General features: G+C 46.0%; 1 protein-coding gene across 1 annotated transcript; it reads right to left on the bottom strand.

Annotated features, from left to right (window-relative positions):
- Positions 1-4,679: 4,679 nt before the first annotated feature.
- GLRX5 (glutaredoxin 5) lies at positions 4,680-13,510 on the bottom strand (the record flags this gene model as incomplete). Its single annotated transcript, XM_006925652.2, has 2 exons — positions 4,680-5,342; positions 13,324-13,510. Coding segments are annotated over 2 exons (366 nt in total), but the record flags the coding sequence as incomplete, so codon positions are not given.
- Between the last annotated feature and the right edge of the window lies 1 nt (position 13,511).

Below are 13,511 nucleotides of genomic sequence, written 5' to 3'. Positions count from 1 at the left end.
TCATCACACGTGCCTGTCTCAGTTTCCCGTGTTCTCGGCCTATAGAGTGGCTGTGCTGATTCCCAGGTGAGCTTTCCCAGGTCACATTGGATCCTCTACCCCGCACACCCCGGGGCTCCCCTCCATTCTCAGTGAGAAGTTGACAGCCAAGCACGGCATGAAGGCTCCTGCGACCCCTCCCGGCTCCAGTCCCATTACTCCCCGCTTCACCCCTGCCTCTCCTGTGCCCCTCTACCCTCACGGTCTGCACACCAATCGCCAACAGGACCCCTCCGTCCTTGGCCTGACTGCAGGCTGCTGTCTGCACCCAGAGTGCCCGCCCTTGCCTGGGGCAGCCCTCCCTGGTGGGGCCTGAGAGGCCGGGCAGCCGCCACACCATGCCACTGATGGTCATCCTGTCCCATGCAGAGCCTGACTGGAAGATCCTGGATGAGACAGAAATAGGTACCATCTGCCAGGAAGCTGCGGGCAATCCATCCAGCAGCCACTGGGGCCTGAGTGTGGACACCAAGCTCCATGTTCAGGCTCCATCCACAACCGCCCCCACACCCTTTGGACAGAGGGGTCCCTCTATATTCACAAGTTGTGGGGATCAGGACATGGATACCTTTGGGAGCCATTAATTCGACCTACCACGCCATCTTTAGAAAGTCCAGTAAAACTGTAGTAGCTTGATGCCATCCTGACTCTCATCTCTAACAGTGCTCTGCTCGCCCAAGAAGCATTCTAGGGAGACGGAGGCCCGGTGGAGCCCAGAGCAGGAAGCGGCCCGTCGAAGTATAGCTCCAGGCACGGACTCGTGGCCTGCTCAGGACTGATGTCAGACACCCCAATAATAGGAAATTCTTTCCATATTTTGTCACCTAACCTCCTGCGAACCGGGTGACACTTTTTTTTTTTCCCCTTGCAAAATGTATCCCTGTGAAATCTGTTAATTAGATCCCAGGATCGCAATCCTTGCTGCTGATAAATGAGAATTAACCCAAGGTTCAACTGTGTTCTTTCAAGCCTAACCTACCGGTTCAGTAAAGACTTCCCACTGGCTGAAACAGAAGTAAGATATTTTTTTTAAAATTGAACTCCGTGGCAGTAAGTCTAACTGTAATCTTGGGAAAGTAATTTCCAGGGACTTCTGAGGCGTCCTGTCATCAAGAGCAGCTGACTCCACTGAGATCATCACAATTATTAAATCTTGTCATTTACTCTCAAAGATGATACTGCTCTGAGGGTGACCAGCTCCCATAAGCCTGAGAACTGTGTGGTGAGGAACAAGACAGTACAGGCCGGGTGAAATCCGGGCTGCTGATGGGGACTCGCATCTGAGCCTCATAAGAAGCCTGACGGAGGTGACATTCGCTACTTTTTTTCAGTAGAGTAGGAAAGGAGGTTATTAACTTGTCTGAGGTCAGTCACAGTTTCGGGGTGGCAATCCAGGAAGTCTGACCCAAGTCCAAGCTCTCAGCTACTGCTCCGTGCTTCTGATGGCAAACCGTTAGAACCTAACGCTTCCTGCGACTAGCCCCAAAGGAATGAAGAAAGGGAATTCACTCATTTCTCACTTATTTTGGGGGGGACGGGGCACTCCATACGATAGCCATGGGGGGTCCCTGAGTGAAGCCGTGGAGAAGGCAATTGCAACCTGGTGTGACTGACCGAGAGAGCGCTGAGGGAGGGCAGGGCAGTGAGGCGGCCAGCGAGGTGTTTGCGGCGGCCACTCTGGCCGAGGCTGGACTGAGGCCTTCGAAGCCAGGAGCCCGTTCTCTGGTACCTACCGCCTTAGAGTCCGGTCAGACCTGCTCTCGGGTCAAGTGCACTTGGCCCACGACTGAGACCACGAATGCGGCTGACGACCTCCAGTGTGCCACTCTCAGGAAACAAGAGGGGACACGACTTCCCACAAGTCCCCCTCGGTCACCGCGTCTTTGACTCTGGGCTTCACACCGGCGTGTCTCCCACCACCCCTCCGCTCGCCTCCAAACGAGCTACCACAGAGTTCTTAGGTATCACTTACAGCTACTTTTTTAGATTTCCTGAACAATTCTTAAGTGAAATGTGAAATCTTTTTTTTTTAATCTGTCAAATCGGCTACTTTTTGTGTGACCACCCACCCCAATTTATTTCTTCCTGCCAGTGACTCTCAGAAACAAACTTGGAAGTTCACTCATCTCTGGTTTAAATTTACTTCAACGAAACCTTGCCAACAAAAGGTCATTCCTCTGACCCCTTAGCACAATCTCCCCTGTCACAAATAACAAGGGAACCGACTTCTCAGGTTACAATTTAATCTCTAAATATCTAAAGAAGTTATTTAACACATTTACAAGAATTCTCCCAAGCTCGCTGTTGCGGCTTTAATTATAGGAAAGCTTGATGTTTCAGATTCTACACAAATAAATCAAAAGGGCCAATAATAATAAACCCAAGACTTCGTGAAAGTTACTTCTGTCCCAAAATATCTCCACAGCTCATAGCTTATATGAAGTGCAATGACATTTACGTACTACCACTTACAAAAAAAACAAAAAACACTACCTGGAATCACACAAATGTTTAATCTCCCAAAACAACTTTGGCTATTTCTAAAAGATCTAATAACACCGCACTCTGAAGTTGAGACAAAGATCCAATAAATCGCAGTGTCCCCCGCCCCGTACTGGGAAGCCGTGGGGCGGACCCTGAGTTTTTAAGCAGATGGCGTGCAATACCGCCGTTTGTACAAGGACCTTCGGTGTCACAGCCCTCATCGGCACAGTGAATTCTAATTATGCAGATCGTTAAAATTACTCAGAATGACAGCAGACAGCATCTTCGATTTTCCAGTTGGGAAAAACTTGCTAAGTGTATGAAAAAAAAGTATTAATCAACTTCTGGAAGGAACATTTCCACTTCTTACAGAGCCCAATGATCCCTTAAACTTTTAAGCTCTCTGGTGACTGATAGGATCTATGTGTCATCAGCCTCTGAGTCAAATTATTCGCTCGCTCGGCAGCTCTGCCCTCATCCTGATACCCTAGGGAGGATTCTTAGGCTGATGTCTCCCTGCTATTAAGTTTCTCATTTCACTTTTGAGATGAACCCTAAGGGTATATAGGCTGCTCTAAAGGAAAACCAATGGAAGCAAATGACGGAGAGGTACCAGATGTGCAGGGGAGGGACAACGCCCCGCCCTGCGTGTGTGGGCCCCGGGGCCGGTATTCATGCAAGGACAGTAGCAGGTGATCTGTCAATGGTATTTTTTGCAAAGGACAAGGTCGCAACCTTGGTGTGGCCACCCTGTGCCAGCGCACAAGCAAGACCTTGAGCATATGGGCTCTGGGTGTCCTCCCTTTCATGTGTGAAACGACACGGTTCTGTGGACGAGCTCTAACCTCCCCGAGGTCAAGCTCCCAGCTCACAGCAGACACAGAGGTACTGATGGGCTGTCGTGTGCAAGCTATGTAGTAAGAAAACCTTTTGGTGAGAATAATCTGTTTTCTGTTCCCTGAAGCTGTGAACGCTGTCCCCAGAGGAGCTGACCTCTGGGGGAGGGGTGGTGGCAGGAGCGGCAAGCTGGCTAGCTGCGGTTCCCTGAAGCTGTGAACGCTGTCCCCAGAGGAGCCTACCTCTGCAAGCTGGCTAGCTGCAAAGGATCTGCATGTGGATCCTTATCTCACTAACTCAGTTCTTCAGAGCTCTTCCAAGAGGCACTCGAGCAGACGAAGACGCACAAACAGACCCCTGGACAGCTCTGGGGAAATGAGCTGACCTTTTCTTATCATTTTTGCCCTTTTCATTGAAAAATTCATCCTCTTTCCTACCTCTGCCACGGCGAAGATGCAATTCCAGATGCCACGTTTAGGGCTCCAGAGATAGAGGAAGGTGTCAGGAGGCACACGCGACCCCCCGTAAAGCTCGCCCCCAGGTCACCTCAGTGAGGAGAGGCCCTGTGGGCCTCAGACAACAACACACAGTATGGGAAGAACCTCTGCTATAATGTCGAACGTTCCCTTTTCTATAAAGGCCTTATTTTTAAAGAAATAAAGGACTCATTCGATGCCATTCTTCGGAGGACTGCCAACGACGTCGCCCTGTTTAACCCCAGCACAGCTTGCCAAGCGCAGGTTTTCAGGCCGGCAGGCCTCGCCCAGCTCACTCCTCGCGGGTCTGCACGAGCCTCCAACTGGACCTTCGCCACCACTCAGCACAGCGCTTACCTCCCCTCCAGAAGCGAAAGCGCAACTTGAAAGCAATTTTAACAGAAGAGTGAGAATCACTCCGGATCCCCAAAAGCGAAAGGTCACAGGAACTGAAAATCCTTACAGACCACAGACCGATGTCTGTGTCCCCCGAGATTCCCATGTTGACATCAAAGTGGTGGTGTGAGGAGGCGGGGCCTTTGGGGTGACTGGGGTGACTTGGTCAGGAGGGCGGAGGCTTCATGAAGGGGATGAGTGCCCTAATAAAAGGGACCCCAGAGAGCTTCTGGTGAGGACACGGTGAGGAGGTGGCTGTCAGCGAACCCGGAGTGGGCCCTCCCCAGACACCTAACTTGCCAGCACCTTGACCCTGGACTTCCAGCCTCCAGGACCGTGAGAAATAACTCTCTGTTGTTATAAGCCACCCCGTCTGCGGTTCTGTTACAGCAGCGAGAAGAGACGCAGACGCAGACTTACTGCTCTTCAGAATGAACAACTCACACGTGGAATCCCTGGCAGTTTATTTTTTAAAAAAACAGCACTCTGGTTATCACATTTTCTTCCTTGTCCATCATTTTTCTTAACAGAACAAGTTACAAAAAATTTGAGGGGGGTATACATTTGCAGACCGACACGTTGGCAGAGGACTCATGAGTAATAACTCTGATTCGGAAGCGCCTAGTTTTACTCTTGAATCAGGCAAAGAGCAAATGACAACGTAAGAACAAATTTTGTTTACAGCAATATCATAATACAACACTGAATCACGACAGTGCAGTGGTTACAACTAAGTTCACGACAGAAGATTCTTAGCCCGAACACCAGACATACCGAAGTCACCCGACTGCTTACGCACGGGACGAATCGTGCAAGCAGCTGTCTGAATAGTGAAAACCAGATCGGTAAGGCTTCCCTGGCAGTGAGTGTCCGACCCCAGCGGCTTCCTCTCCCGACGGCGCGGCCTCTGCTCCGGGGGACCCGGCCGCCCTCACTTTGAGTCCTGGTCTTTCGTTTCGTCTAGAAGGGCGGAGCGGATCCCCAGCTTTTTCAGTTCTTCTACCAGGTCCCCGTTCTGGTGCATCTGCAGAAGAATGTCACAGCCCCCCACGAACTCGCCGTTGAGGTACACCTGCGGGATGGTGGGCCAGTTGGAATAGTCTTTAATGCCTACGGGGAAAGAACAGTGATGTGTCATTGAAATGGTCAGAGCTGAACGCCTCAGGCGGAGCATTTCCTACGCGCCGCTGCAGGACGCCCAGCATTCCTTCCTGGCTCCGCCGAGCGCAGGGGACAACGTGTTCACTGCAAAGAGCATAAGCTTCAGAGCCGAACAGACCGTTTCAACCCGAACTCTTCCAATCACAGTGAGGCCTCAGATAAATTATTACTTAACTTCCCATTCTGTTTCCACCCTCACCTCACTAAGTTTTTGTGAGAAGCAGAAAAGGCTCTCATCAAACACTGAACACCCGATCGACACTGGATTATCGGCAGAGAACTTGATTGGTTAATGTCAAGTCACACGAGCTACACGGAGCTATATTCTCTACACATCTACCAGCCACGTTTTCAGTGAAACAAAACCTAAAAGAAATGCCACGTCTTCATCTCTAAGTGGACTACTTAACACAGGTCCATCCGGTGACTCACTGACAAAGGGGGCCACCCATTCATGATGCCTGTCTGTCTAGCTTAGAGAATGCCACCAGTTACTTACCCTCAAGACTTGAGTCACTTATTTTATCTTTGCTAACTCTTTCGCCCAGAGACAAATCCCTTTCCTGGGACTACAGCCTGCAGCCCTGACCCTACTCAGCCCCTCTCTCCACGGGGCGGGTGATCTGGCTTGGCACAGACCTCACAGGGACTGAGTGAGGAGGAGAGGCCCAAAGCTCATTAAGGCCCATGTCGTGGGCCAAGCACAGGGCCACGGGGTGAGGGACACCCATACCCTGCTCTCAAGAGCTCACAGCAGACAGAAGTATCCAGTATGCATGCAATCACTCCTGTGTGTAGATGGCTTTCACAGATGATGCACATTCTGTGACAGTGCAGCCATGCGATTATTCTGTTCTGTTCCAAACCACGAGGTTACAACAAAATAGTAAGAAAGAAATGCAGTTTCAATCTTAAGACATAAAAGGTTACTGTGTTCTAGTATTCATCCTCACCATTCTACGCGTATATTGACGTGAAATTCTTAAAACATATCCAGACAATAAATGTCTCTGTTGGTTATGTTAAAACAGAAGACGATCAAAAGCATGACTTGTAGTAATTAATAACTATAGTTTTATGTGGTATTTTAAAAGTTATATAGTTAGATATTTTTAATTGGCCAAAATGAGCACAAAATAAACAAAACAGAAAAGTCAACAGATTCTTCAAACAAAATACAGTATTACATAAATAAAAAAATTGGTCAAGTGGTAATTTTTATGTAAATAAACTAAAAATATAAGAACTGGTTCTTGATATCCGATCATTTATTATTAAACATTTATTTTCCCAATAAAATGACCAATTTGAGTTCTATCACAAATAACAGCCCCTGTTTTTTTCTTTTAAAAGTCATTGCCTTCTAAAAAACAGTGACTTTGCTCTAAATGACAGCACTGGAGAAGCCACCCACGCTTGCTGGGCGTGACGTTATCTTTCTTGTGCAGATTTCACGTATGAAGAAATGGTCACAACGTTATAGGCCCCAAAAAACACACTTTTTTTTTTTTTCGAACTTTTTTTTTATTGAGGTATCATTGACATCTAATGTTATATTAGTTTCGGGTGTACGACAATGATTTGTTATTTGTATATATTGCAAAATCACCACAATAAATTCATCAGCATACATACTTACAAAATCGGTTTCTTGTGATGGGAACTTTTAAGATCTACTCTCTAAGCAACTTCCCAGTATGCAGTACTGTTAAATACGGTCACCATGCTGGTACGTTCCAGACCCAGAAAAGCACACTTCTAAGTCACTCCTGGGGTCTTTACCTATATATACTAGAAGAACACCCTGATGAATTCAAGCTTTTCATCACTCTGATGTTTGTTGCTATATAGATGACGACTTAGCATACAAGTTATATGTTTTTGTTCTTTGTAAACTCTATACTCAAATACAGTCTCTCAGAACTTATTTTACGATGATGCCAGTTACAAATCTTTTTTTACTTTTATGATGACTGAGGGTAGGTGAGAATTAAGAAATGTTTAAAGTAAATATGAACTTCTTTTATTTCTTCCAAACTTTCTTAAATATCTTTTACATTTATATACATGAACCATTTGTGTACATGACATTACATGTTTTTTTCTGATTATAATAGAGCTTAATAAAGCTATTAAGCTTTCCATGACATTAAATATCTACTGATCTTTTGGTGAGTGCCTACAATTTTTAAAACACACCAAAAATAAAAATATATTGGTCGTCTGAGGGCTGCCCAAAATCACACGTTTAATCCTAAAAAGTACAATTTTTTAAAAATAAAATCTTTGCTGAGTAAAAGAATGACATGCTTTCATCAATCATTTTTACCGTGCCACACTTGGTCAAAGCATTAGGCTTGTCTCACTCATTAGACTTTACGATGCTACAGACCATATGTCTCCTGACTATAAGGGAAGTCAGGGCAAAACACCAGAATAAAACTACACCACCAATATTACCAAAACGTGTGGGCTTTCCGACCACCCTGAGCATCCAACACATGCAGCCAAGCTCAAGGGAGACTAACTCCTTCCAAACCCCACGACTGTGGCTGTCTTGCCGAATAACTTCCAACTCAAGAGCTCTAAGGAACCCTAACTCAGAGCACATGATGGCCTCATGACAGTGGCCCAGGTGCCTGCCAGCTGATAGTTTATCAAAACTCCACTTACCTGTTTCTTTAATTTTTAGATTAACAAGTGTGACAAAACAGCTGATGTCAAGGCAAAGCTTGGCATCTTTCTTAAAAAGTATGCGATTTTCCATGTTTTAAAAGTCTGATTACAGGTTTAAACATTTGAGGAAATATCTAACTGACTCCTATAGAGTGAAGTGAAAAACTTACAATAATAAAAAACCACTGTTCATAAGTTGAAAATTTAAATGAATCCCTCTGATTCACAATTCTTTAATGTGTTAATTCGTTAATTAATTAATGGCTAATTTCTCTCACATTTTAATTTTCAAAAACTGCAATATCCAGTGATAGTTCTTACAATGTCACTTGGAATTACTCAGAATCAGAGAGAAACCCAGAGAAATTAGAAATTATACTCAAGAATGAATTTTACTGACAATCACATTTTATACATGACAGACAGTGATTCGATTTGGGATGGAAAATGTAGGCTGCACAGTTCTAGAACAGGATAACACCAGGGGCTGGGGGTTAGCAGGTGGTCTTACAAAACCAGTTCCACACATACCCAATGCCTCACCGAAATGTTTAAGATTCCAAGTAACGAGCCAGAGTGCAGAAAATGTACCTCAAAATTCTCTTCCAGAACTTTCAAAAAGTACTTTTCAAAATCCATCACATTTCAGAACGTTAGACTTCACTCCTGGTTTGGACAACGTATTGTAAGAACACCGTAATTACTGTTCTCTGTTTTTCTTGGTTGCATTTCACTATAAGAGCTTCAGAGTCTAGTGCAGATTAATTCCACCTCTGCCACTTACTAGGCTCAGTGAGTGACCTCGGGCAGTCACATCACCTCCTCCCGGAGTCACATATTTCTTCTTCCCTGAGAGAATGACGCTAGGAATACCTGAAACGACCTGAGCTGAAAGCATCGGAGCAGTAGACTCTCGACAGAGGACAGGCAAAGCACAGGGGCAGAGTGAGCGAGGCACTGGCTTAGGGAACAGAGGGCCGCGGCCTGCCGGCAGGGACATGGAGCCCCAGCTAATCTGCTGCTCGCTTAGCCCCGGTTTCCTCATCTGCACAACGGGAATAACTCCAGGCTTTACAGATTTATTACGAAGAGGAAATGAGATATAATTGGTGAAATGAATTAAGCTCACACAGCGCCAGGTACAACGTGGATATTCGGTTCCCTCGACGTCGGTGTTCTCCACCCTGCCCTGCCCTTCTCGGCAACGCTTTTCTGAGAACTACGTGCAGCAGAGAAAGAATGCAGGAAAAACACCAATTAAGTATGCCATGCAGTATAAGAGTACCCACTTATTGAGCTCAGGGGTACTGAGTTTCATACTTTTTAAGTGTTTTACATCTATAATCTCATTTGATCTTTACAAAAATCCTATAGGTATAATTATCCCTATTTTACAGATAAAGAAACTAAGGCTCAGAGAGGTTAAATAACCAAAGTCACAGTGCTAGCCTACTGTGGAGCCAGGATCTATATCCAGGTTTCCCGGAGTCCAAAGGCCAGGTTCTGGACCACCAGAGGTGGCCTCTGGCCTGTGGCTGGTCTCTGTCGCTGCTGCCCATGAGTTCACTTGCACGCACGGATAAGCAATGAAGCTGTTCCACATCTTTGACACAGACACACGAATGGCATTATGCCATAATCGCCTTTTGGCAACTTACTTTTTGATTAAACATTGTATTTTTTTTAAATGTAGTCGTATAAATATATCGAGATCTAGTTCATTTTAACTACAATTTAGTTTTCCATTACATGACTAAACTATAGTCTGTTATCCAGTCTGCTAATAATAGACCAAGATCCCCTCTTGTCAATATTTCGTTATTACAAGCAATGATGCACTGAACATCCTCACACAAGCCTCCTAACTCACATGCAGGGGTCCATCTCTCTAGACCAAGGGGTAGCAAACTACAGCCATCCGCCAAATCTGATCCACTTTCTGTTTTTATAAATAAAGTTTTACTGGAACTGAGCCACGCTTATTCATTTCTGTATTGTCCCTGACCACTTTCGTGCTGCAATAGCAGAGTTGAATACTTGTGACAGACACCACATGGTCCACAAGACCGAAGTATTTACTCTATGGCCCTTTACAAAGGAAGTTTGCCTCAACTCCTGCTCTACACTATATACCCAGGGGTGAAGCAGCTGGGTCTGCTTCACTTGACTAGGTACTGACAATTATCCCTCCAAAGTGTTGGTAGCATTTTATACTCTCATCTACACCACACGCGCGTGCGCGCGCGCACACACACACACACACACACACACGACTTGTTATCCAACTTTTAAAGTTCACCAATATCATAAGTTTTTTCGTATTGCCTTAAATTCTGATACTGGAAAAGCTGAACGTATTTGCAAATGCTTAGAAAAAACTCAACAATAGGATAACGATTATTCATTCAACAGACTCTGCTCCCAATGCAAGAAATACAATGGTGATCTGAATAGGCAGAAATTTAAGAGGATTTATGTTTTTAGAGCATGGAAGAGAGTTTATGAGATGATAAATAAAAGAAGCATGTATTTATTCATTAAAACACTTACTGAAACCTTGCTCAGCACCCAGGCAGTGGCATAAGACATATTCCCTGCTCTCAGGAGGGCCAAATTTCTAAGTACAGACACACATAATCTCAATTGTGTTTTTAAATACAACAACAATAACAAAAAGTTAGAAACTGGGTCCAAATGTTAATAATGGTTTATACAGAATGACAGATGATTTTTGGTTTCTTTATATTTTCGGTGTTTCCAAGTTTCTTCAATTAGCACATTATTTTTACAACTAACAATCAAGGCAAGTCTGTTAATACCAGAATTAAGATATGGTGACATCTGCCTGCTGGGACCTGATTCCTTTGTGGCTGTCTTCAGTGTGTACTCCAGACAACCACCACAATGCTGCCTCACAGTCACCTTTGTTCCTTGGGCCACAGGCTGACACTTCTCTTCATCACAGTCACTGGGCCCGGGCCCAGGCCCAGACATGGAGACAGCATCTGAGGGTCTCCTTCTGGCTTGGGCCCTTCGTAGAGCTCAGCCTTCTCTGCACAAGAAAACAGAAAAGGCCCATTTGCAGGAGCCCCTGAGGTGACCTTGGGTCTGGGAAAGGTGAACACACATATCTTTGGCTGGCAAAAGTGACCATGATGCAGCCTGTCAGTCTCTCTCAGTAAACTCAGAGGTGTAGAGAGTAAAGAGATGACAAGTTCTCCTAGTATTTTAAAGTCTTACTCTGGCCAAACTAACCTCCACTGTGGGAAGAACATGCTTATCCCACTCTGCCCAACTGAAGGTGAATACTTACACTGTTCACTTTTCTAAGCAATTAAAGAGGTGTATATTATGTTCTATACGTATGCAACACATTTATTAAACAAAATAACAATTTGATCGAGAAATTTGATTAAATTATTGTTGCTGTTGTTTGAACACTTAAGAACAGCAGATCAGGAGCCAGAGGTACATACATGTTGGAAGACAGACACACAGTGCTATCAGTAAACATTCTTATTTCTGTTCCTCCTTTCAGTTTATTAGCCAGGATATCCCATCTCTGGTTACATTAAAACAGAAGAACATAAATTCACAAATTGAAGACCTTCAACACTTTATACGAAGCAAGATATCAATGACACAACTTTTACCAACAGCCATACTGTCAATTTGCAGGGGACCTGTGGCAAGGTCCCAGATGAATGATTACAGAGTAGTTTTTCCTACCTTATCTTTTAAGCAGAGAAGATGCTGCTGGATGAAAACTGTTAATGCCTCGTATGTGAAAAAACCCAGAGCCTAGCAACTAGTGGCATTCTAGTAGACCAGAAAAACAAAAGGATCGAGAGCATAATACGTGGTAATGTACATACACCTGGTAATGTGAGCCTGCCCTCTACTCCGCCTCGTTTCCACTCACCAAATCCAAGAGTCTTGTAGGGATTAGGGCATGTGGGGAAAAATACTTTGAAAAACATAAAGTGCTAATAATAAAATAGCTAATCTAGCAGGTGCCTTTTGTGTGCCAGATGAGAGGATAGGCACTTTTGAAAATTTTACTTTCTCTTTTTTCCTTACAAAAACTTTCCCAAGTTTGATTTTATTATCCTAATATTACCGAAAAGGAAAATGCACTTATGTGACACTCGAAACATAGCACAGCTGACTGGCCACAGAAGAGTTCTAACCCAAAGCCTTTCCTCGACGCCAATCTGTCTCATCAATGTAGGAATGACTGATCATTTCAAATGCACAGTAACAGTCCTAAACGTAGAATAACGAAATGTAGAATTCCACACGAAAAATAACAAAGAAACTAGGACTTTAAAATTCTTTTTAGTACACATCGCTAACTGGAACGCAGGGTACCTAAGCCAGAGGTACCTCTCCAGGAGGTACAGGCACAGCCTCATTTCTCCACCAACTCCAACCAAGCCTAACCAAGGAGCAGACCCAGGGAGACAGGCATAGGAGGTTCCCAGCACTGTGCTCAGACTAAACGATTCTCATTAGCAGTCAGGGCCCGGATAGACTCCCCTGGGCCAGTGAAAAGCAACAGGTAGTGACTGGCCCCTAGCTCCTTGAGCTCCACGCCTGAGTTACCTAAGGCCCAGGAATCATTTTTTGCCCCTCTTCCCACAAACCTCTCCCAACCCTAGCGCCACAAATTCTCCCATGACCTTGAACTCATGCCTTATTCTGCACCACCAGATCCCTACTCAAACCAGTCCAAAAGCTGTCTCAACTCCCTCCTTGTAGCAACGACAGAGGGTGGTCCTTGAAACCCTGAGCCTTGAAGCAGGAGAGGCCAGCCTCTGACCTCACCAGCCTCGGACAACGGCCACCTCGGCTCCACCACCCACAGCACCAACTCCTTACCCACGAGACAGGCCACCCCCTTCAACGTGTCCCCAAAAGTGCCTACCTCTGGTACCTCTCTTTGCACCAATCCTCAGCCCTGCAGAGTGGAGGGTCAGGCTGCTGGCCACTAGCCCGAGAGAACTCGCCCAGAAACGTCTATTTCAGTTCGGCGTGAGGATCCATGAGCCGCTAGAACTTACTCTACTGTCCAAACTGGCAAGAGTACCGGAGCCCCAGCTCCTCAGACCCAGATCAAATCAGTCACGCCCCGACCTCAGACCCTCCAATGCAGTAGGACTCGGAGCCCTAACACCGCTTGAACCTCCAGATAGACCCCCGGTCCCGCCAGAGTGGCCTCGGCCTGTCGCCCCCGCACTCCGCGGGCCCTGACCTTGCCGGAGCTGGGGGTCGTCCAGCACGTTGTAGGCCGCGTAGTCGCTGACGCCGTGCAGCCGCAGGATCTGTACCACCGCGTTGCTGAAGCCGCACTGGGGCTGCTCCGGCGTGCCCTTGAGGAAGACCACCACCTTGTCCTTCTTCACCAGCGCGTCCAGCTGCTCGGCCGAGCCGCCGACCGAG

The sequence above is a fragment of the Pteropus alecto genome, unplaced genomic scaffold (genome assembly GCF_000325575.1).
Source record: "Pteropus alecto unplaced genomic scaffold, ASM32557v1 scaffold8, whole genome shotgun sequence".
Taxonomy (NCBI): domain Eukaryota; kingdom Metazoa; phylum Chordata; class Mammalia; order Chiroptera; family Pteropodidae; genus Pteropus; species Pteropus alecto.
This window is presented reverse-complemented; position numbering and strand designations above follow the sequence as displayed.